At 34.7% G+C, this 25044-nt stretch overlaps 1 protein-coding gene across 5 annotated transcripts in view; it reads left to right on the forward strand.

Moving 5' to 3' along the window:
• The window catches only part of KIAA1109 (KIAA1109 ortholog), a 195382-nt gene that overhangs the window by 15287 nt on the left and 155051 nt on the right, over positions 1 to 25044 (forward strand). For all 5 annotated transcript variants that reach the window (XM_027567282.1, XM_027567285.1, XM_027567284.1 and 2 more), the window contains exons 4-11: positions 1591 to 1707; positions 2708 to 2786; positions 3901 to 3965; positions 12332 to 12518; positions 17432 to 17513; positions 18299 to 18492; positions 20450 to 20529; positions 22315 to 22465. In XM_027567282.1, coding sequence (XP_027423083.1) covers positions 1591 to 1707; positions 2708 to 2786; positions 3901 to 3965; positions 12332 to 12518; positions 17432 to 17513; positions 18299 to 18492; positions 20450 to 20529; positions 22315 to 22465 — 955 coding nt within the window. The remainder of the gene's footprint in view (positions 1 to 1590; positions 1708 to 2707; positions 2787 to 3900; positions 3966 to 12331; positions 12519 to 17431; positions 17514 to 18298; positions 18493 to 20449; positions 20530 to 22314; positions 22466 to 25044) is intronic.

Consider the following 25044-nt stretch of genomic DNA (forward strand, 5'->3'; position numbering starts at 1 on the left):
GTTAACATAATTTTTTAAAAGTACAAACTTAATACAGTGTTGCTAAAAGGTTACATATATTAAATTGCTTTATATTACTTTGTCTTAATCTAGAAAATAGTTATACTTTTCAAATGCATAAGTAAAAGAAAATTTATCAAAAAATACGTTCTTGTATTTTGTCATTTATGTATTAAGGAGTTAGGTGTTTTGGGAGGAATATTACAGATTTTATTAGTGACTATAAACTTTTCATGAAAAATGGTCAAATATAGAATAACATGTATTGAAGCGTATTTAATGGTGTTCTTTAAAAGTAAGTTACTGTGTTACCAATTGCAACATAATAATATTAATATTTGGTGGCCTATTCAATATAGATATGCCTTTCAGTTCAGTCGCTCAGTTGTGTCCGACTCTTTGCGACCCCATGAATCGCAGCACGCCAGGCCTCCCTGTCCATCACCAACTCCCGGAGTTCACTGAGACTCAACGTCCATTGAGTCAGTGATGCCATCCAGCCATCTCATCCTCTGTTGTCCCCTTCTCCTCCCGCCCCCAATCCCTCCCAGCATCAGAGTCTTTTCCAGTGAGTCGACTCTTCGCAGGAGGTAGCCAAAGTACTGGAGTTTCAGCTTCAGAATCATTCCCTCCAAAGAAATCCCAGGGCTGATCTCCTTCAGAATGGACTGGTTGGATCTCCTGCAGTCCAAGGGACTCTCAAGAGTCTTCTCCAACACCACAGTTCAAAAGCATCAATTCTTTGGCGCTCAGCCTTTTTCACAGTCCAACTTTCACATACATACATAGCCTTGACTAGACGAACCTTTGTTGGCAAAGTAATGTCTCTGCTTTTGAGTATGCTATCTAGGTTGGTCATAACTTTCCTTCCAAGGAGTAAGCGTCTTTTAATTTCATGGCTGCAGTCACCATCTGCAGTGATTTTGGGGCCCAAAAAAATAAAGTCTGACACTGTTTCCACTGTTTCCCCATCTATTTCCCATGAAGTGATGGGACCAGATGCCATAATATGCCTTTAAGTAGGTTAAATTTCTCACTTCTTTCCAACAGTATTTTAAAAGCAGAGACTGTTGATTTGTTTTTAAAGTGACTTTTCTCTGATGTAAAAAAATCATCAGTGTTCTTGGTAAGTGACTGTAGCCTTTAGGAAATAGCTTAAGAATGAACTCTGAGTCTAATAAAGGTAGATTTTTTTTTTTCCAGAATATTCAGAAATATGGGCTTTCTTTTCCCAGAACACTTTGTGTGTGTTTAATAAATAAAACTGTACAAAGTAGTGTAAAATGAAACAGAAAAAAAGGAAAGTAGTTTTACTTGAAACATTGTTTTACTTGATCTGATTGAAATCTCAATTTTTCTGGTGAATGACTAAAGAGAATGAATTTGAAAGGTGGGTAAAGTAGAATCAACCTCTGGTTTTAAAACTTCAAGTATTAAATTGTAAGAGGACATGTTACCGTTTGGAAGAAAATCTTCTCGTTTCTGAACATGATAAATGATCTTTTACTAACAAATTTTTATTAAAATGTTAAGGTGATCAAAAGGAAATGTATAGTGAGATCCTTTTTTTGCATTCTTTTCTTCCAACAGCTACTATTTTGTCTTGTGGATGGATTATTTATCTCACGTATTATAATTCTCGGAATGTTGGCCTTATTTTAACACTGGTTCTTAACAGATTATACAAGCATGGCTATATTCATATTGGTAAGTCTGAGTAATTTTTTTTTCTTCTGTGTAATCTGGAAATTGTAAGTTTATTTTGTAAACACGCAGTGGCTTTAGAAATTTACTTTTGTTTCATGAAAGTTAAACTAATCTACCTGAAATTTCTCTAATATAGTACCCCGACTAGAGTTGAACTACCATTTGGTTATGTCCTTTACCTCGTTCTTATTTCCCAAAGGGTTTCTATAGTAGCCTTTTGACTTTTTTGGATTACAAGAGATCCTCATTAAAATAATTTGAATTATCTGGACACATATAAAAAATGGAACTGGATATTTCTCAACATTCTACCATCCAAAGAAAATTTCTAATGCTTGATGAAGTTCTGCTTTTTTAAAAAAAACTGATACCTAAAAAATCTATAACTAAGTGGAATCATCTTGTGTACTTCATTTTGTAGCTTTTTTTATTAATTTAACCTACTTATAAATGGGAAGTTTGCAAGTAGATAGGAGGGTATATTAGGAAGTCATATTCTTTGGAAAAACCCTGAACCACTGGGAAAAAGAGGTGAGGGATCACCTAATAGAATATTTCTGCTCTTCCTTAGAGTACCTCTTACTGGTCATAAATAAAAGTTCTCTCAAACATAAGTAGTCTTTCATTAATTTGAGGCAATGACTGGTTCCTGGAGTCACCGAAATTAGTGGAGAAAAATGGTGAACTGCTTTGGGTTCATTTAATGACTGTGCCTAATCAAGAGAATTATTCATAGAAGTAGCTGTTAAACTAACGTCCTCATATAATTATTTAGTAACTCAGTTCATAGTAATGATATCTATGGCACTTTCTCTTACATTTGAGGGGAAAGTGACAAGATTAATAAGGCTGTAAGGATATCAGGAAAGAAGTAGGGAAAGAACATTTAATTATTGAATAAATTGAATGTGAAGATTATTTAAAGCTTTTAGGGCTCTACTGTTTTTCAAAACAATTACATTAATTGCTGTTGGGTTTTTTTTTTTTTTTCCTACAACAGGTTCATTTTCTTTCTCTGTTCTTTCTGGAAAAGTCATGGTTCGTGAAATCTATTATATTACAGAAGACATGTCTATTAGGTAAAAATAAATGTCCATCTTAAATCTGAAATATTATAAACTTTTTAATTATAATACTGAATTGAATATGGCTTGCTTTTTCATAGGAACAATGTTGGATTTTCAAATAAAACCATAAATCAGCAATCATTTTTTTCAGTGATTCATACCTGGTGAATTGATTTTTTTTTTTTAATGTTTCTATCCATGGATTAATTTAGCTAAGGTTTACACTGGCCAAAAAAATCATATTTGAATAGCAGCTTATAGAAATGGACAATCTCATATCATCCCTAGTTTTAAAAATTGAGCATTAGATTACTTGAGCATTTTTGTTGTAGAATTCATTGTGGTCATTTGTTATATAAGCAAGGATCAGGGGTGTTGATATCTCTTATCCATTATCCCTTTTTTATATATAGTGAAATTTTAGAATAATTTAACCTTAATAGCATTTCTAGTTTTACCTTATGAAATAGATGAAAATTGAATATAATGAAAAATGATAGTTCATATATTTGATACAGTCTGTCTTCTGTAAGCCTTGAAAGAAAAGCTTACTCTATTCATGTGATTTTCTTAAAATTTGTTACTTGGATAAAACTTGGAGACACTAAATTAGTTGAGAAGTGCTAGAGTTTAGCAGCACTCATACCTCACTTATAATAGTAGAGGTAACTTCTTTGTGAGTCTAAAACTATTTCCAAGTTAAAAGTAAAAGTTAGGCTATAATTCTACGCTTTGGGGAGATGCAGTGATATGTCATTATAGAAATGAAAGAAAATCTTTACAAGTTTTCCCTTTGTGTGCTGATATCTTCCTTTCAAGATTTGACTTTTAATTTATATAATTTTCATTTAAAAAATATCACTTGAAAAAGAAAAAGTTTTTTCTGTTAACACTTTATTTTCCTACTAAATGTTATTTGGTATTACAGTTTACCTAAACAGAAGAATCTAAGAGCTTTTACAGATCTTTTCCTTTCTTAATTGGAAGAGTATGAAACGTCTAAGTGTGCTAGTGTCCAGTTTTCTGTATTTCCCTATTATCAGTTTCCTGCTTTTTTATGATAACTAAGAAATGAGTTAAATAAATTGTTGTTTAAGCTTTCAATTTTGTAATTTATCTTGCTTAGAATTCAAGATGGATTTATAATTTTTCGGTGGTGGAAAATGTATAATCCAAAGCAGAAGCAACATGGTAAGCAACGTGGTTTCATTTTTTCATGTATTTGAAATCTTCAGTAATATAATCAGAATTTTCATTTGTAGATGTTGAAATGTTTCACATTTTGTAATAGATAAAAATATTTTTAAAACCTTTGGAGTTTACAGAACTGATTTTAACATTCCTTAGCTGAAAATCCTGCAGCAGCTTTCCTCTGCGTGGTTAAATTTAGTTTCCTTAGTCTATTGTTTATTTAGGGTTATTCTCAGTATGACCCTTACCCACATTTCTTTTTTTTTTCTAATTTTATTTTATTTTTAAACTTTACATAATTGTATTAGTTTTGCCAAATATCAAAATGAATCCGCCACAGGTATACATGTGTTCCCCATCCCGAACCCTCCTCCCTCTTCCCTCCCCATACCATCCCTCTGGGCCGTCCCAGTGCACCAGCCCCAAGCATCCAGCATCGTGCATTGAACCTGGACTGGCAACTCGTTTCCTACATGATATTTTACATGTTTCATTGCCATTCTCCCAAATCTTCCCACCCTCTCCCTCATTTCTAGTCTTACCTCCTATTACATCTGTGGACTTAATCCCATACTGTGGTTAAAGTGGCTTTCCTAGCACTCTTTAATCACTCTACTAAGATACTTACCTTTTTAGCTTCTTTGCTTTATTCATACTTTTACATAACATTGCTACTAATTCGCATTTATCTACTATGGTAAGGATGTGTAGGAAAGAGGAAATGCATACTCTAGACTCTCTTCTGTTTCTGCTTTTTATCATCAGAATTTTGTCTCAGTATATTCTGCTCACCTGTTCATTTCACAACTCTAGGTGCTCCTGTCTGTGCCTGTAACTTTTCTTCTCTACATTAACCACACCAGTGGCCTCAAGGAGAGGAAACCTTGTCTTTACTTTCTAGAATAGTAATTCGCAAACATGTTTGATCTCAGGATTTGTTACATTATAAATAATTGAGGATTCCAAAGAGGTTTTATTTATTAAGTTGTATCTGTTTAATATTTGCTGCATTCAAATTAAGCCTGGTCATAATAGAAACATTTTAATCATTAAAAATATTTATAATAAATCCATTACATATGTTAAATAGCACTTTATGAAGAATATTTTTTCCAAAGCAAAAATATAGTGAGAAGACTGACATTGTTTTAAATTTTGCAAATATTTTAAATGTCTCTCCTAATGGAAGGTAATTGAATTCTCACCTCTGCTTTCATATTCATATACTTCTTATAGCCTTTAAAAAACCCCATTGTCCACTCATGAAAATGACTCTTAAAAAGTCAAATATCTTAGTATAATAATATTATCAAAATAATTTTGACTTTGTGTTCCCCAAGAAAGGGTCTCAGGATCCCCCCAGAGGTCCCTGGACCATACTTTTTGATAACTACTTTTAAGGAGAATTTAAGTGCCATCTGGGAGTGTAGGGTCAAAAGAGAATGAAACCCCTCCACCTTTTCTTAGGTGTGAGGACCTGTGTTTCAGGCTCCCCAGTGAGGTTCTGAAATGGTGGTTGGTTCTGTATAATTTTGGAACTTTCCAACTAAGTGTTGGGTTGTGTGTGTGTGAGCTCCCCTAAGAATCTCATCATGATGTATACTGTTTTTTCTATGGGAAAATAGAGTAAAGTTCTGAAAGTTTTAAAACTTAGCAAAAGTTTGAGCTACCCTAAATTATTTTTAGATTTCCCTATTGTTTCACTGTTGTTTAGTCTTTTTTTTTTAACTATCATTGCCTTGCTCCCACATATCTTTCATCCCTCCTATATAAAACATAATGTACTCTACCTTGAAAATGTTGGCATTAATGGGTTAGAATTTGACATCTGCAGAGTTCATGAAACCTGAATTATTAGAAAGAATAATGGGCAAATTTCATTTCTGGAAAAAGTTTTCTAAAAATTAGGGTTGTATATTAGATAGTTTTGAACAGAAGCTCAGTGACTTCTTATGATAAAAGTGTTCTGTGGACCTTTGGAATAGGCTTTTTGCAGTCTCTCGTCTGTGATTGAGAATGGCTCTGTGTCATTACCTGTCTTCAGTCTATGATTTTGGAATTTTGGTTGTTAAACCAACCTTTTTACCTCATTTCTTAGTAGTTACTGTAAGCATTCTCACAGGAGAATAAAATATCCTTTAGGTAATGTTAGTGCATTGGGAATCTTTTGTTTTTAAGTTTTGACTTTTTATTAATATGAAAGTACTTTCCTACATTGCTTAGGTATTGTGGAGAGAATATTCTTGATTCCTTTTTAAATTTGACTGTAAGTCTTAAAGGTGGTACTTAAAGATATCTTACACTTTAGAGGTGGTTAAAGCTCATTCCTGAGAGCCAGGTTCTTTTGAGTTCAGTTCTAGTTTCTAACACATTCACTTAATTTTGGGCATGCCCAGTATTTCTACCCTTGATTTAGTTTGAAAAGTGCATCTAGGTTGTGCCTTAGAGATAGATTTCTTTAGGAGAGTATTTTTCCTCAGCATGTCATGCTTCTGTTAATCTTGCAGTCTGTGTGATAAGGTCTTGCTGTTTTGATTTAATCTTTTTTCTTTTTACATGTTAGTTAACATAAATTTTGAAAGCAAGGTTACAGTGGAGCCAAAACAAAAGTTCTCTTCATTTGTATAGCTTGTTTGTGGTAAAACAAACAAACCCACCCTATTTTATATTTGCATTAGAAGTTTTATTCCAGATTTTTTTCCCCCCTTGGTGTTTTAAAATGATAATGTGAACTGATAAAGCTGTAGGGAAATGGTGGTTTGAGGAGGCCCATTTGACCTAACACCACCCCACCCAATGCTCTTGACTCCAGAATTCCAAGGAACACAGAAAACAACCGATTTTTCTCGAAATCCATCATCAATTTGGAAACAGCTAATGTCCTCAAAGCCCCCTCATTTTGCAGATGGAAAAATCATAAGTTCCTCTGATTATAGCTGTTAAAATCAGAACAAAAACCCAGGTCTGCTAACTTCCAGTCTAGTGTCCCTTGTATTTATTAAATAGCCTTGTCAAATGTGGCCCAAGAGGGTTCTTGAAGATTCTTATGTATAAATAAACACTTATCACAGCTTATGGGAGGAATGAAGGTATTTGAAGTATCCAGAGGTAACTGCAGGTTGTAAACTAGGCCTACTGGGATTGCCCACTTCAGAATTTTCATTGATATGGGGGATACCGTCTTAAATTGTTTACAGTCTTTTGTTTTGAAGAAAATAATTACTTCATTTTATCATGAAATGTTAACATCTCCTTAAAGTGGTTTGCTGTTCACCAAAATTCTTGAATGAGGGTCAAGAATAACTGACCCAAGTTCTTTAAGAAAGAGGTAACTTTCGATGAAAATCTTTACCTAATTTAACAGATACTTATTTTACATTCACTCTACTGATCATTGTGCTAATCTGGAGGGGGAATAAAAAATAAAGAGTATTATTCAAAATTATTTGAGGGAATAAATGCATACAAACAATTGTAATTAAAGAAAAAAGAGAACAGTGAGTGTGTGTTGAGGAAAAACAGTGAACCATCCTCAGAATTACCAATTTTGATATGGACCATTTGGTGTGGTCCCAGCAAATTCATGGTGTTTAAAGTTCTGTCTATTTGTCAAGGAGGCAGAATGGTAGAGGGCTTCCCAGGTGGTGCTAGTGGTAAAGAACCTGCTTGCCAATGCTGCAGATTTAAGAGACCTGGGTTCGATCTTGGGTTGGGAAAATTCCCTGGAGGAGGAAACAGCAACTCACTCCAGTATTCTTGCCTGGAGAATCCCTTGGACAGAGGAGCTTGGCAGACTACAGTCCATAGGGTCCCAGAGAGTTGGACACAACTGAAGTGACTTAGCACACATGCAGACACGCACAGAATGGAAAAGCTGTTGTGAAAGTTCCATCTCTTAAGTAGCATGCTTGGTGATGACAGTGAATATAGGACTGTGTCAGGTATAGGTGGAGTGGAAGGGAGGGTAGCTCAGATGGAATAACTGGTTTGACCAATGGCATTGAGGTTTGAAAACAGGTGTGTTTAGGAATTCACAACGCCATATGGTGGTAAATATAAGGTAAAGGAATAATAGGGGATAAGATGGAAGCTATGTAATGGAGGTTGTTGAACACTGGCAAGCCACTGCCATGAAAGGTTTTGGGGCAGGGGAGTGACATGAACTTAGCTCACTTCAAAGAATATGGCAAAATGTAATCACTATTTAAGATGCATAAATGCAGTCTAATATAAATTGCTCTAATATTGGTTCTTTCATGACTGGCTCTCCCCTGTCATTTCTTTATGTCTCGGATTCTTTTTGTCACTCTTAATGCTAACATAAATTTCTGTTTCTGCCCTCTCTGTAATTGTCCATAATGTAGAGCAGAAACATTATCATGATTTTTGGATATTTTATGTTCTTAATACTGAAGAACATTTAGTCTAAATTGTTCTTTCTTGTTTTTTTATGCCAGAAGTTTGCAGTAGAAAAAAGATTTCAAACCTCCATTTTACAGTGATGTTAAAAGTTGGTAGGCTTTACCAGTTATACTTTTATACTTCTAATTATTTGCTCATTTGCTACATTTGAAAATTTACATGTATGTGCTCATGAAGAGCACAACTTTGATGAATGGCCAAAGAAGTTTCTCTTCCATATGCTTTTAAAATATATTCTCTGTTGTAAAGGATGACATTCTTAACAGTGTGCTCATAGTCACATCCTTCAAAGGTAAAGACACAATGCCAAACAGCAGTGCAGGAATAATCAGTTTGGTCTAAGTACATTATTAGTCTGGCATGATTAACGGGCATCATTTAGAATATAGTGTATAGAGGAGTGAATAGGCCAGAAAGTGTTGTACAATATTGTAGAATATGGGTTAAAATAGTAGGCTATATTCAATAATATGACCTTACAGTCTGGTTATTATTTCTTGCTTATTAAGGGCAGATCCACGTGCGTTGATAGTTAATCAAGAGGAAATAGAGATAATTGATGTTTCTTTGTGGCAAATTTAAAAGCCTAACTGGGGCATGTGTCTGAGTAGATATATGGCCACTAGCCATCTAAGGAGACAGGTCCCTTCTGTGAGTAGGGTCAAGATTTTCATTAGGAAGTTTTAGAACTCCTCTATTAGGAGAAAAGAGTGTCCAGTGCAAAACTACTATGCCATAGAGCTTGGTTGAGATAATTTAAGCCAGGAGCAGTTTTAAAGTTGTTACTTGTCCAGTGTAACTCTTTACAAAAGAGAAAAAAAATAATACATCTAATTTGTTTACCATAGAATTTGTTGTAAAATATTTCCTAAGTCATGAACTAGTGATCTGTTATAGATGGGTTGTTGACTAAAGACTATTTAATGAGGATTTCAGTCAAAAGTCTTTATTTTGAGGATACTTAATTTTAAGGGATTCTTTTGGGAAACAAATAGCAGGACCAGTTACCTCTTAATATACAGTGATATAGTATTTAAATTCATACTAGTCTGACTAGCTAGACATGCATCCTTCATATCCAGAGGAATTCTTAGATTATTAAGGAGTGAAAAGGTGATGGTAAAGTATGTCCCTATTATTTTGTTGCTTAGAAGTTTTAGCCTAGTATAATCTAGTACTGTTAAATATGTAGCATCTAAATCTTGTTTGTTAAATACATGAAGGAAATAAAAATCCCTGAACAATTTTTGAAAGGTCAATAGACTTGATTCTGAGTATATTACAAGGCCTTGGTAGCACTTAGATTTTTTACTACAAATAACATGTGTCCCAATTGCATAATTAAATAGTGCCTTTTTCCTGATTTCCCTTTGGAGAATAAGTCTCAATTAGCTATTTGTTCAGGAGACTTACACTGTTCTACAACATTTATTTACTTTTTTCCTTCATAAATTAACTACTTGTTAAGAGCTTTTTACGTCTGTACTTATATCTATTGGGCGATGCTTACTCCTTGAAAGGAAAGCTATGACAAACTTAGACAATGTATTAAAAAGCAGAGACATCACTTTGCCAAGAAAGGTCCATACAGTCAAAGCCATGATTTTTCCAGTAACCATATACAGATGTGAGATTTGGACCGTAGAGACGTTTCAGTGCCGAAGAATTGATTCTTTCGCACTATGGTACTGGAAAAACTCTTGAGAGTCCCTTGGACAGTAAGGGGATCAAACTGGTCAATCCTAAAGGAAATTAACCCTGAATATTCATCAGACTGATGCTAAAACTGAAGCTCTGATGCGAACAGCCCACTCATTGGAAAAGACCCTGATGCTGGGAAACATTGAGGGCAGGAAGAGAAGGGGGCGACAGAGGATGAGATGGTTAGATAGCATCACTGACTCAATGGACATGAGTTCAAGCAAATTCTGGGAGATAGTGGAGGACAGAGGAGCCTGGTGTCCAACAGTCCTTGGGGTCGTAAGGAGTCAGACACAACTTAGTGACTGAATAACAATGAACACTTTATTAACAAATGAATTTGGGAAGCTCATTGTATGAATGTTAGATGCCAAGAAGTATGAGAAGAAGATTCTGCCTTCAAGTGTAGAACATTATTAATGTAGAGAGATTTAAAAGAGCCAGTTGATTATACCTTTCTTAAATTATGTATTAATTAAAATTTTCTGTTTGACTCCAAGTGTCATCAGAATGAATGAAACCTAAAAACTGCTTTTAATATTTCCAGGAGAGGTAAATGTCAGTGAGAAATCTAGTGTTACCAGAATTTAACAATTAAATACTGCATTTAAGGTATGACTATTGATCAGTTTTTTGTAAAATGCAAAGAAATACCTGGACCCTTTTGACACATTTTTGTTTTCAGGGATTAATAACATTTTTGCTTTTGAAATAGCCATTGTATTTATTGATAAAATTAATAAGTAATTTTATTTTGTGTTTAAGAACCAGTATTTGGAGACCTGGATTTTAGTCTTCCTCTGAGTTATATAATCTTGGGCTCTGACTGCTAAGGTTTGTTGTGAGGATTAAATGAAATTCTATGAGTAAAGTGCCTAGAACATAGCAACTGTTCAATAGAGATGAACTGTTTTTATTATATCACACTATGAAATGAAAGACTATTTAAAAAGAATACAATTTGTTATAAATCAGTATGATTAGTAAGAATTTGACCTGCTAATGCAAGGAAACTAGTATTTATGGTATAACCATCTTACAGGTAGGTAGAGGTATTCTCATTTTATAGAGAGGATAAGGCAGTGAGGCTAAGGGTGGTTAATGTACTGCCTTAGATCATAACATTTGTAAACAGTGTTACAGGAATTCAGTCTTACATCCTTTTTACTGTTTATTTACTGTCTTTTTCTAGTTCCTGGAGAATCAAGTGTTGGTTTTCCCAACTCCCTCCCCGCCCCCCCCCGACCCCCCCAAAGAACCTGTGTATGTGTGTTGCTGAAATTTGGCCTCTGTACACTGGTGCTGGATTAAATCTCGGAGTCAGAGTTTTGGATGAAGTCTAGAGAGAGAATTTCATTGCTTTGCCAGGCTAGAGGGGCTAATGCCCTCAAGACTGTGTGTCCCACCTTGGAGAGAGTCTTATAGTGTTCAAAGGGCAGGGCGTGATCAGCTCACAGGCATTCTTCTCATTGGTTGGTGGTGTGGTAATGGGGAGTCAGCGTCATCACCCTTCTGGTTCCAGCTGGTCTGTGGTTTATGTACTAGTGGACAGCATACAATTAACTTCTTCCCCCTTATAGGGATTTCAGTATCTGCAGAAGAGTTCAGAGGACATGGCTCAGAATATTATCTGTAGCCCTTGAGGAAGACCTAAAGGTCCTTGACTTTGTGTAATGGCTAAACTATTATTATTTTGTCTTGCTTGACTCTTTTAATACAGTTACATCTTTTGTTTGAGATTATTATTAATATTTGCACCTACAATTCATGAAATCTTTGTTTTAGCATTGTGTAGTTTTAAAAAACAAACTATTATTTATAAAGTCATAGTTTCTATATGCACAAGTTCAAATACTAGTGTGATATTTTAATGCATTATAACTTGAACATTTTACTATGTATATTTTAGTATATACTTATGGCTATATTGGGGTAAAGTTTTACTCTGTAAATGGCGTTGTGCTCTTCTTGGCATAAAATCTTTTTGTTGTTATACAACTGGGATGTAGAAATTCAGATTGTTTTGGAATGCCAAGCTGAAATACTATAGTGATATCAGCTTTTTTTCTTTGTCGATGTTTTATTACTTTAAAAATGTAATTCCCTTTTATCGTAGAATTCTATTTTAAAATAAATCATTTGAGTTACTTTAGCTTTGGAAAAGGATTTGACTTAAAACTTTTAACTAAAGTTCTTAAAAAGTTGACTAAAAACTTTTTTTTTTTGGTAATTGATATCTTTAGATCCAAAAGCAGAAACTAGATTATACATCACAGTCAATGACTTTGAATTTCATGTCTATAATCGTTCGGATCTTTATGGACATCTTCAAGAATTGTTTGGTTTGGAGCCAACAATAATTCCACCCAAGAAAGAAGATGATAAAACACGAGAAAATGGAAGAACAAGAACCCAGTCCAAAATTGAAAGGTTGATGTCACACTTGAATTTTATTAATCTCCAACATTTAAACATCTGCTTTTATTAGAGTATTATTAACACTGTTCACCTAAACATAGCCTAATCTTTCTTTGTAGATTAACTAAAATTTTTATTCTTATAATTATAAGATTCTTTAAAAATGATATAGAATAATATAGACTAGATTATGTAAAATATATAGAACTATGTAAAAAAGATTAGATCTCAGCTTAAAGCCATCCAGTCTGCTCTGCTTACCAGTTCTGCTTCTCTCATGTTGATAACTACTGCTATCAATTTGTTTTTTATTCTTTTAAATACACACATATAAGTCTAAACATTATTTTTCATGCAAAGTTAAAAGCACATTGTATTTCCTTCCTGACCACTTGCCCATCCCCCATCTCTTCGAGAGAGAAAAGCTTCATCTAATTTATTTCATCTGATTGATGACTGTCATTTATAACTTTATTGCTACTTCTATCTTGGGTATTCCTTTGGAAAAGGTATATGGATTCATTACATATTCTAATGTATTGTCTATAGATTATAAGATAAAGTCAAGCATATATCTGCTGATACTTTTTAAGTTGACCTGTTTTTATACTTAGAAATGTCTCTTAATAGTAGGCTTCCCTGGTGGCTCAGATGGTAAAGACTCTCCTGCAATGCAGGATCCCTGGGTTGGGAACATCCCCTGGAGAAGGAAATGGCAACCCACTCCAGTAATCTTGCCTGGAGAATTCCATGAACAGAGGAGCCAGGCAGGCTACAGCCCATGGGGTTGCAAAGAGTCATGAATGACTGAGCAGCTATCACTCTCAAGTCTATAAATATATATACATAGTTAGGTGCATATACAATCATACAGTTTCATTTTATTGGTTTCTAGGTTCTGTGTTCTGTTTCATTGAGCTGTTCATTTTTTTTCACACAATACCACAGTGTGTTGATTTCTGTAGCTTTGTGGTTAAGTCTTGAAATCAACTGATGTCATTCCTCCAACGTTGCTTTTCTCCTTCATTATTTTCTTGGCTATTCTTGATCTTTTGCTTCTTCAAATAAACTTTAGAATCCATTTGCCAATATTCACAGAATACCTTGTTGAGATTTTAGTAGGGATTGCATTGAATCTATAAATCAAGTTGGGAAGAATTGATATCTTGGCAGTGTTGTGTCTTCCTATCAATGAACATGGAATGTCTGTCTAATTATTTAGTTCTCTTTGATATCTTTCATCAGAGTTTTATAGTTTTCCTCACATAGATCTTATATAAAAATTGTTAAATATACACCTAAGTATTTAATTTTCTGTGGTGCTAAAGTATAGTAATATGTTTTAAATTTCAAAATCCATTTGCTCATTACTAGTATATAGGAAAGTGATTGATACTTGGGTATTACTAATCTTGTCTCTTGCAACCTTGCTATAGTTATTTATTAGTTCTAAGAGTATTTTTGGTCACTTCTTTCCAATTTTTCTACATGGATGATTATGTCAGCTGCAAGGAAATACTCTTATTTCGTCTTATTTCTTCCTTCCAAGTCTTTATACCTTTTCTTTCCTTTCCTTTTTTTTTTTTTGGTCTTATTGCAGTAGCTAGAACACTTCTAGTACAAATTTGGAGAAAAGTGATGACAAGGAACATCCTTGCTTTGTACCTAGTCTTTGTGGGAAAACTTGTAGTTTCTCACTATTAAGTATGATGTTAACTGTAGTTTTTATGGTAGATATTCTTTATCAAGTTGAGGAAGTCCCCCTCTATTCATAGTTTACCACGAGGTTTTAATCATGAGTAAGTATTGGATTTTGTCAAATTTTTTTGTGTCTCTTGGTATAATCCTTTGATTTTTCGCTTTTAAGCTGTTGATTTTTGAATGTTGAAGCAGCCTTGTACACAAAATAGTTTTTTTTTTTTTTAGATTAATTTATGTATGGCTGTGTTGGGTCTTCATTGCTGCGTGCGAGCTTTTTCTAGTTGCAGTGCCTGGTCTTCTCATTTCAGTGGCTTCTCTTGTTGCAGAGCATAGGTTCCACAGCATGCAGACGTCAGTATTTGTGGTGCATGGGCTCTAGAGCTTGGGCTCAGTAGTTGTGGTGCACAGGTTTAGTTGGTCTGAGGCATATGAGATCATCCTGGGTGAGGGCTCGAACCAGTATCCTCTACATTGCAAGGCGAGACCCTTAACCACTGGAACACCAGGGAAGTCACCTTTTTTTTTTTTTTTTTAAAGTAGATGATGAGGATTTTATTTCTCAGTTAAATATGTAATGCATATTATGTCCCAGGCATTGAGCTTAGGTACTGAAGATAGTGAGAATATGACAACTTCTTGAGGGAATTTACAGCCTACTATGGGAGTTCGAACACTTAATAGACAATTTTGGTGCAAGAAATATAACAGGGACAAAACAGAATTCCCTGGGCACATACAGGAAGATCAGGAGTTTGAAGCCTTAAGGGTAAATGACTTAAGCAGAGAAGGAGATGCAGGGTCATGGAGAAGAAACGTCATATGCAATACACAAGTTGTTACTGAGGCTGGAGTGGATTACTTGAGGTGAGGATAAATTAAACTAAAATGGTTAGCAGAATTCACTGTTAGAAATGATGTTCAGTTCAGTTGCTCAGTCGTGTCCGACTCTTTTTGACCCCATGAAATGCAGCACGCCAGGCCTCCTGTCCATCACCAACTCCCGGAGTTCACTCAGGCTCACGTCCATCCAGTCAGTGATGCCATCCAACCATCTCATCCTCTGTCGTCCCCTTTTCCTCCTGCCCCCAATCCCTCCCAGCATCAGAGTCTTTTCCAATGAGGCAACTCTTTGCAAGGTGGCCAAAGTACTGGATCAGCTTTAGCATCATTCCTTCCAAAGAAATCCCAGGGCTGATCTCCTTCAGAATGGACTGGTTGGATCTCCTTGCAGTCCAAGGGACTCGCAAGAGTCTTCTCCAACACCACAGTTCAAAAGCATCAATTCAAAATGTTAAAAATGACCTGGTCTTACCTGAGGTCAGCAGTGCTGTGTTATGATTGGAGGGAAATAAGACTGGAGGCAGGGAGACAAGATAAAAGATGTTGTAACAGTTCAGGGTAGAGATGATCATCAACTGGCTTGTCAAAAAGAGGAAGGGAGAAGGATGGATTCCAGATACACTTAGGCAAATGGATACTTAAGAGAGTGATGGAGGAAATGTGGAGAATGAATAAGAAGAGTGAGTCAACAATGAATCCAAATTTCTAATTTAAACAGTGGTCATGTTTAGGAGAAGAAGGGACAACAGAGGATGAGATGGATGGCATCACCGACTCAATGGATATGAGTTTGAGCAAACTCTGGCAGATAGTGAAGGACAGGGAAGCCTGACATTCTGCGATCCATGGGCTCACAAACAGCTGGACACGACTGAGCGACTGAAGAACAACATGCTTAGTTGGCTTCCCAGGTGGCATGAGTGGTAAACAATCTGCCTGCAATGCACATTGACCTGGGTTGGATCCCTAGGTCAGGGAAGTTCACCTGGAGGAGAGGGCATGGCAACACACTCCAGTATTCTTGCCTGGAGAGGAGCCTGGACGACTACAGTCCATAGGGTTGCAGAGAGTTGGACATGACTGAAGCGACTTGGCATGCACGAAAGGAACCTTGGAGAAAGAGGTTAGGGGCTGGTTGTGAGGTTAGTTTTGAATTTAGTTTTAAGCACTGAGGGCCACCTTACAAATACAGCTCTAGAAGTGTGATTTAGGAGTTACCGAATTATTGAAGAGACATGCCTCAAGTTTTCATATGAAATCTTTAGTGAATTGCTGAGAATTTTTCATTTCTTGAATTTTGTGTACTTTGTGTATGGACAGTTTCTTTGGAAGGAAAGTTATGACCAACCTAGACAGCATATTCAAAAGCAGAGACATTACTTTGCCCACAAAGGTCCGTCTAGTCAAGGCTATGGTTTTTCCAGTAGTCATGTATAGACGTGAGAGTTGGACTATAAAGAAAGCTGAGCACCAAAGAATTGATGCTTTTGAACTGTGGTGTTGGAGAAGACTCTTGAGAGTCCCTTGGACTGCAAGGAGATCCAACTAGTCCATCCTAAAGGAGCTCAGTCCTGAGTGTTCATTGGAGGGACTGATGTTGAAGCTGAAACTCCAATACTTTGGTCACCTGATGCGAAGAGCTGACTCAGTTGAAAAGACCCTGGATTCTGGGAAAGATTGAAGGCAGGAGGAGAAGGGGATGACAGAGGATGAGATGGTTGGATGGCATCACTGACTCAGTGGACATGAGTTTGAGTAAACTCCAGGAGTTGGTGATGGACAGGGAGGCCTGGCGTGCTGTGGTCCATGGGGTCACAAAGAGTTGGACATGACTGACTGAACTGAACTGAACTGAATTTCCTTTTTTTTTTTTTACTCTTGGTCTATCCTTTTTCATTTTATTAAAAGAAAATTATTTTGTCACCAAGTGGTGGGAGTAGGGAAGGAAAAGGATCAGCTGAACTGTTAGAAGTACTTGAAGCACTTAAAACATCTAAATGACATGTACCTTGATCATTTTTGTTTTAATTATAATTTTTGCTCTTTTGTAAAATGTTACATTTTTGTGTCATGGACATAATGGTAGATATAATGACAGCAAATCAAAATTTAGACTTTTGTCATTGAAGTTTGTCATTCTAAAAATATTCTTTTCTGTTACAACTTCTTATGTAAAAATTGATATGTGGTAAGAGTACATTTTATGAGACATTTTAGGGATATTAGTTTTCCATTAGATAGTCCTTTTGTTACTCAATAGTCTTTAGCTATATTTGTAAAGGTACAGCTAATATTAATGATGTGTATTGTGAGGAAGTCAACAGTATTCTTAGGTACTTATTCTCATTTTCTCATATATGTCAATTTTTGTTTTTTCATTTCAGAGTTAAAGTAAAAACAGAATCTCAAGACCCCACATCTTCATGGAGATCACTTATTCCTGTCATAAAGGTCAATGTTAGCACAGTAAGTAAATTCTGCTATAGTTAATATTTGATGGGTAATAGCTAAAGTCGGACATGACTGAGCGACTTCGCTTTCACTTTTCACTTTCATGCATCAGAGAAGGAAATGGCAACCCACTCCAGCGTTCTTGCCTGGAGAATCCCTGGGACGGGGGAGCCTGGTGGGCTGCTGTCTATGGGGTCGCACAGAGTCGGACACGACTGAAGTGACTTAGCAGCAGCAGCAGCAGAACCTTTTAATTTTGTGGATACAGTTTTCACTTAGAAAAAGAAGTAATTAGTTTCTGGGCTCTACATTTTTTGTTTAGTGAAAGAACTATTTCAGTACCAAGACCATTTTAGCATAAATGTGTACACCTTAAAGGCTGTTTATTTATTCACAGGTGCTTGAATTTCTTTAAACACTGGTCTAAATTGATTGGTGTGCATGTGTGGTCAGTCATGTCTGACTCTTTGCAACCCCATGGAACTATAGCCTGCCAGTCCTCCTCTGTCCATTGGATTTTTCCAGTGTTTCTCCAAAATACTGGAGTGGGTTGCCATTTTCTCCTTCAGGGAATTTTCCCGATCCAGGAGTTGAACCTGCTTCTCCTGCATTGGCAGGTGGATTCTTTAGCTCTGGACCATCTGGGAAGCCAAAATGGAGCAACTTAAATAGTATTACTGCTAAAATGGAATCATTAATAGTTGTTTGAAAATGCTTGTTATTAGGTCAAATAAGGGAAAAAAATATCCTAGATAGTATGCCATATCTCTTTATCTGTTTTTGTTTTGTTTTTTTTTTAGGGACGTTTGGCCTTTGGAAATCATTACCAACCTCAAACTCTGTGCATCAACTTTGATGATGCTTTCTTAACTTATACTACAAAACCACCTTCCAGTCATCTTGACCAGTTCATGCATATTGTGAAAGGAAAGCTTGAAAATGTTCGAGTCATGCTTGTTCCTAGTCCAAGATATGTTGGTCTTCAAAATGATGAGTAAGAAAGTCATAAAAATAACAGATACTTCTTTATATGTAATGTAGCTATCATTTAGAATCTTTAGTATCCTTTTAATTTCTTTGCTGTAAGTTTGGCAATAATTAGTTATACCTTTCTATTAAATCAGTTGATAGTATTCCTGCTTTATAAGATAAATGGAGTTTATCCATTGGTCTACCCCTATTTTAAATATTTTTCTATGAACTTATAATTTTTCTATCCTTTTCTGCTTCGAGTATTTGGGAAATTTATTTTGGGCCGTTAAGCCTCGATGTTTGTATGTTAGAAAATACACTTTACAGGTAGGTTTTTACTTTCAGAAGGCATGGATAAATAGCAAATTTAACAAATTCATTATAGTGGGATACCGTTTGAGTTAATGAAAAGTTGAAAACAAAATCAGAATTAATCTCGGAAAACTGATGAAGTTAAGACAGTTTTGGGGCTTGCTTGACATTTAAGTCCCAGTCAGTTTTCCACCTAGCTTTCCAGATTTCCTTTTCTTCAGTGAAGTAGCTGCTTGCATTTAGGGGACATGTTGTAATGATGCACACTAGAGTCGTCTCATTGTGGTGGGATGCTTCCTTTCTAGAGGACTGCAACCCTCAGTTAACAGCAGACACATAAATCCCATCTGACTCCAGTCCATATGCTCATGAGCTATATTAGGGCTCTTGTAATTTTTATTATTCTCAATCTCTGTTGTTTTTTGTGAAGGAATCTCTGTGGTTAAATTTGTATAATGTAAGTATTCATATGATGAGTTTCTGCTGTCTCAATTTTTAGCTTTGTGTGTAGGCAATATAAAGTTTGAGGTTATGAGAAGCATGATTATTCCTTTTTAGTTGCAGCTTTTGAAGAGCTTGTGATTAGATTTTCTAGGGCTTGGCTAGAGTGACACAGTCATTTTCTCTGCTTGTGTACCAGGGAGGCTGTGGATCTACCTGGTTTCACTCTTCAGATCACTGAATTTGCTAAGTATCTTGAAATGTATGCTATGCACACTGTTCTATATTTATGGGTACAAGTTGTAATACTGAAAAAATAAATCCTGGGTTTTGTGAAAATTACTAGAGAGTAAAATGAAAAAGTATCCCACTGTTTCTGTAAGAAGAGTTCACTCTTCAAAAGTAAGTATGGAGGTAGTATGATGAAATTGAATGCTAAACTTTATGATTTAGTATACATTTAGAAGAAGACTGTTGAATTTGTATGTGCTATATTATCTAATGATTTAGATGTTAATTTTGATATGGAAGGAAGATATAGTGGTATATGACCAAGATAAAGGTTGTTAAATTAAAGCAAGTAAAGTGGGAAATTGTTTGATGGCACAGAAACACTCATTCCAGAATGAGTTCAAGATGTGTGCTTTAAATTTATTTCGATTTATTTCAAGTTGATCAACTAAATATTCTTGGAAATACGTAATATAAAGTTGTGAAAATGACAAAAGATTTTTTTATTTAATGTTTCTGAAAGGTTATACTTTGTTTTACAGTATATAAGGTGATATTTCTCAATCAGTTTTATAGTATTATTATTATAAGTTGGTTGAATTCGAAGTCTAATTTTAAACTTATCATTGAAAATGTAGAATATGATTATTCTATTCCAGTGAACATTGTTTTTCATTGTATTTAATTAGACTTTGTTTTAAATTGATTTCTCTTATTCAAAACAAAATGCCAAACATTTTTTTCTTTCTTAAACCAATTTACTGATCAAAAATTTTTCAGTGCCTACTTTTTAAATAGTCTAATATAGAAAGCAGTTATGGAACAATTTATTGTAAATGTGAAAGATGTTTTCCCTTTTCAAGATGCTACACTTGATTGCTTTTTAGTTTTCTTTTTTCTTTTTTGCTCTTACCTATTACCATCGTTAATTAAAATACCAAACATTTTATATTCTGGAGATGTACTTAGTTTGCCTTCTTCCTTCCTTTGTGTAGACCACCAAGATTAATGGGAGAAGGTTTTGTGGTGATGCAGTCAAATGATGTTGACATCTACTATTACATGGATGAGCCAGGTATTATTTTTTAAAATATGTTTTATAGCTATAGTTCTGTTTCTCCTATGAAATGCTGGTATGTACTATTATTTAAGTATCTTTACTTAGGATATAAATAAGCATCAGTAATGGTAAATGTGCATGTAAGAATGCCTACCTAAAAAATATCTGTGTCATTTGTCCAAAGTTGAATATTAATACTTCAGTATTTCATATCAAAAAAGAACAGTATAGAAATCATTCCTTCAGATTCCATTTTTGCAAGTACACTTCAGAAATTGTGAATACAAATGACCGTGAGTGAAAGCCATTAGAGAATGTGGTGATAGTTAAAGTAGTTCATGCTGACTTAGGGGAAAAAAAATCACACTAAGTTAAATTTGAGGCTTAAAGTTTAAGGATTGAAGTCTAGCTATTTATAGTACTTCACAGGTGGTCTCAGTTTTATAAAGTAGCTAAATAATGGACTTCTAGTCATATTTTCCTAATGCTCTTTTTCATACCTTTCAGGAGGTTTATGAGGTCAGAGTATTTCAGAATTAGGACGTTATTTGCCATTTTTTTTGGTCATATTGTACTGATGATGCAAAAGTTATGGTGGACAAAACTGCTGATGCTTTAGCATGAATCAAAGGCAGTGACTCCAAACTATAGCAGTAATCTCTTTTTTACTGCCACACATTCACAATAACAACAAATGTCAGTATGCTTTACTGTGTCTTTCTTTTATCAAGTCTTGACCGTTGACTAAACTTTTAAATATTCACTTCTTAAAATAAGTACACATAATGTACTTCTGTCCCATACCAGAGTACACTGATGTTTTGAGGAAAATCACCATGTGATTGAGTTTCAAGCTGAATTGTTTGCAGTTTTCAAGGAACACCAGTTTTGCTTCAAAGAGCAACTAGAGACAAACTATAGTTTTGTGCTTTCATGTGAAAATTTGAATTTTGGAAAATTTGAGTCTGCCATTGTGAGCTTGACGACTTTTCTGATGAGACTACCGGTGATATTAACAATATGAATTTTTAGATATTTAATAATGAAATTTGTCTGGGAAAAGTATGCATATTTCAGTGAACCAATATTTTCCAAATGATCAATTCATGATGTCTGTAAAAGATTTATTCAAAGTGCAAAGGCAATCAATAAATTTTAATGTATCAGAATGTGAAAAGTTCAGGGATTTAATTTCAGATTCCACATTGCAAGTATTCTCTAAGAAATTACCACTTGCTGAAATTTGGTGTACTGTCAAAGAATATCCAAAATTATCTGAAAAAGCAGTTGAAATAGTCCTCCCTTTTCTATTTGTATGAGGCTAGATTTTCTTCAGATCCTTGAGTAACAGATTAAATGCAGAAACAACTATGAGAATTCACTTGTTTTCTATTAAGCTGAATATTTAAGAGATTTGCCAAGATAAAAACAATGCCAGTGTTTCTTATTAATTTGTTTCAGAAAGTAATAATTATTTAATATTTCAAGTAAAAATTAAAGTTTTATATTTTCATTAAAATGTTTTTTTTTTTGCATATTTTCAGTAAATCTTAGACATTTTGTTTTGTCAACATGTAATGAGTTTTATTTAAAAATAAATTTTAAAATATTGCTCAATTCAAATTTCAAAGTCAGTAAAATATGATAGATATAATACAAAAAAATTCCCACTTTGGTGTTCTCAATAATTTTTTAGAGTGTAAAGGATTTCTTAGGTCAAAAAATTTTTAGAACTGTTGGTCTAGGGAAACCTTTTAATGGTTAAGTAGCTATCTTAATATTGTATATTCTGCAATATAGGACTTGTTCCAGAAGAAACAGAAGAAAATGTTGAAGGAGAAATGAGCACTGAAGATTGCAAATTACAAGACTTGCCTCCATGTTGGGGATTGGATATAGTTTGTGGTAAAGGAACAGATTTCAACTATGGGCCATGGGCTGATAGGCAGAGGTACTTGATTAAATTACATTTCTACTAAGTCAAATGTATTGGGATAATACTATAATTTTTATTAAAAAACTAGTTCAGTATTTTTATAAGCTAATTTATTATGGCAGGGTAAAATATCACTAAACATTTTAATCCAAATAATTTGTAGAACAATTGGTATAAGCAAGTTTGCTCTAAAGGAGGCGCTAATTCATTAGAAAAGTGGTGAATGAGCAGCATATTATTGGTTGGTTGGTTTTTTCTTTTGTATTTAATCAGTGAATATACCAAGGATTGTTGGGATTATGGAGATTCAGAGCTAAAAGTTCAGTTTAGGAAAAAAGAAACAAAAGAGTTTTATTAAGATGAAGAACTTAGAAAAGCACTGTGTTAGTTTTACTAAGGTTGTCATAACAAAGTACCACCAACTTTGTGGCTTAAACTGCAGAAATTTCTCATAGTTCTGAAGGTTAGAATTCTGAGACCAAGGTGTTGGCAGGATTGGTTCCTTCTGAGGGCTGTGAGGGAAGGATGTGTTCAAGGCCTCTTTCCTTGGGCTGTAGATGGTCATTCTGTATCTTCACACAATCTACCCTCTTATATGTTTTATACGTCTCTGTGTCCAAATTTCCTCTTCTTAGAAGAACGCCAGACATACTGGCCTAGGGCCCACCCTACTGATCGCTTTTTAACTTAAGTTTTAACTTAAGTGATTTCTGCCTAGCATTATTAGAATTATATACTTTGTCAAGTACTACATTCTTTTAACCTTGTTATCTCTCGTGTATAGGAATACCAGTTGCCTTAAGTAGCTATTTAAATAACAGTTGAATGGTAAATGTGTAAGTAAGTATGTTTGAAAACTTGGAATATACTAATATAATACCTAATTAAGTTTTGGGTTAGATTTTTAGAGTTGAAAGTAAACAGCTTAAAATTTCAAGTTAGGAAACAAATATTTTTCAAATTACTGGATTTAAATGTTCCTTTTATGATAAAATTTTTCATACACTAAACCATGATGCTTTTTCTGTGGAATAGTTGAAAGTGAGGAGCTTTACATTCCATTAAGTAACAGTTATATTTGAAAGGAAAAAATTAAAGCAATGCTTTAACACAAACACATAAAATATTTTTGCATTTTAGCATTTGAATAAAGTGCAATTCTTCTTAAGCTGTATTTAATTTTAATGCATTAAGAAAAAGTATTAGGCTATATTTACATGAAAATCCAAGCTGAAATTCCTTTAGTATATAGTCATAGAGAAATGATACTGAAGATGATGTGAAAAAAAAAGTTGTCTTTACCAACTCCATTCAGTTAGTCCTGCCACTGCTAGGAGAGAACAGCAATACATTTCTTAACCTGAACTTAACAGAACCATTCAGATTTATTAAAAAGAAAGAGAAAAATTTATCACTTGAGTTTAGTTTCCTTTTGTGAGTAGCAATAGTACTTATCTCCTCCCTTACATACTCAAATTGTGCATTTCCTTTTCTGTAGCCATTTCCTTTACTCCTTCCCCATATTGAGTTTCTAAACAAATATGAACTGTTATCAGAATGTTAATTAGGTCAGTTTTTTTAAGCATTTACATTTAAGCATGTAAAAAATGTAGGAGAAAATCTCACCTGTTTTATTATTGGATAGTTTACTCAGCATGGTGAGTTGTTGTTTTTGTTTTTGTTTTTGTTTTTTTTAATATTTACTTATTTGGCTGCATCAGGTCTTAATTGTGGGTAATGGGTTCAGTTCCCCTGGAGCACGTGGGGTCTTTGATCCCCAACCAGGGCTCAAACCTGTGTCCCCTGCATTACAAGGTGGATTCTTAACCATTGGATCACCAGAGAAGTTTTTAATCTCTGATTAAAAAGGCATGACCTTATTTAGTTTGTAGATTTTTTATGTCTATCACTTTTATATGATTTTCTCAATCTTTAAGATATTCAGCTTTTCAAGTGTTTTCATGACAGTTAAAATCCAAACTTTATAAATTTGTACTTAACTCCTTAATGATAAACTATAATAATGCTAATATTCCTGACATTGTCTGGCCTTTTATTGCTTTCACTTAAGTGCTTTCAGAGCTTTCCAGGTGGTGCTAGTGGTAAAGAATCAGCCTGCCAATGCAGGAGACATTAGAGACATGGGTTTGGTCTCTGGGTTGGGAAGATCCCCTGGAGGAGAACAGAACAACCCATTCCAGTATTCTTGTCTGGAGAATTCCATGAAAGAAGAGCCTTACGGATTACAGTCCATGGGGTTGCAGAGACTGAAGCAACTTAGCACTTAAGTGCTCTCATTTATATTTTCACAACTCAGTGAGAGATACTAGGACAAGTGTGGTGAACTGATTATACCTGTGAAAGAATGGAGATGCAGAGAGGTTCAGTGATTTGGACAAGATAAGGAAGCTGTACCATATGGAGCCAAGATTCAAACCAACCCTTCAAGTCTACTGCTCTTTTCATTATATCTTGCTGCCCATTTTATAGTCCCTGATCATCTAATGATCAGATGGATTCTTTGTCATTAATATCTTAGTTATATATATTTGTGTGTCTTCACCAAAACATTTATAAATTGAATTTTCATGTCG

This window comes from Bos indicus x Bos taurus, chromosome 17 (genome assembly GCF_003369695.1).
Source record: "Bos indicus x Bos taurus breed Angus x Brahman F1 hybrid chromosome 17, Bos_hybrid_MaternalHap_v2.0, whole genome shotgun sequence".
Taxonomy (NCBI): Eukaryota; Metazoa; Chordata; class Mammalia; order Artiodactyla; family Bovidae; genus Bos; species Bos indicus x Bos taurus.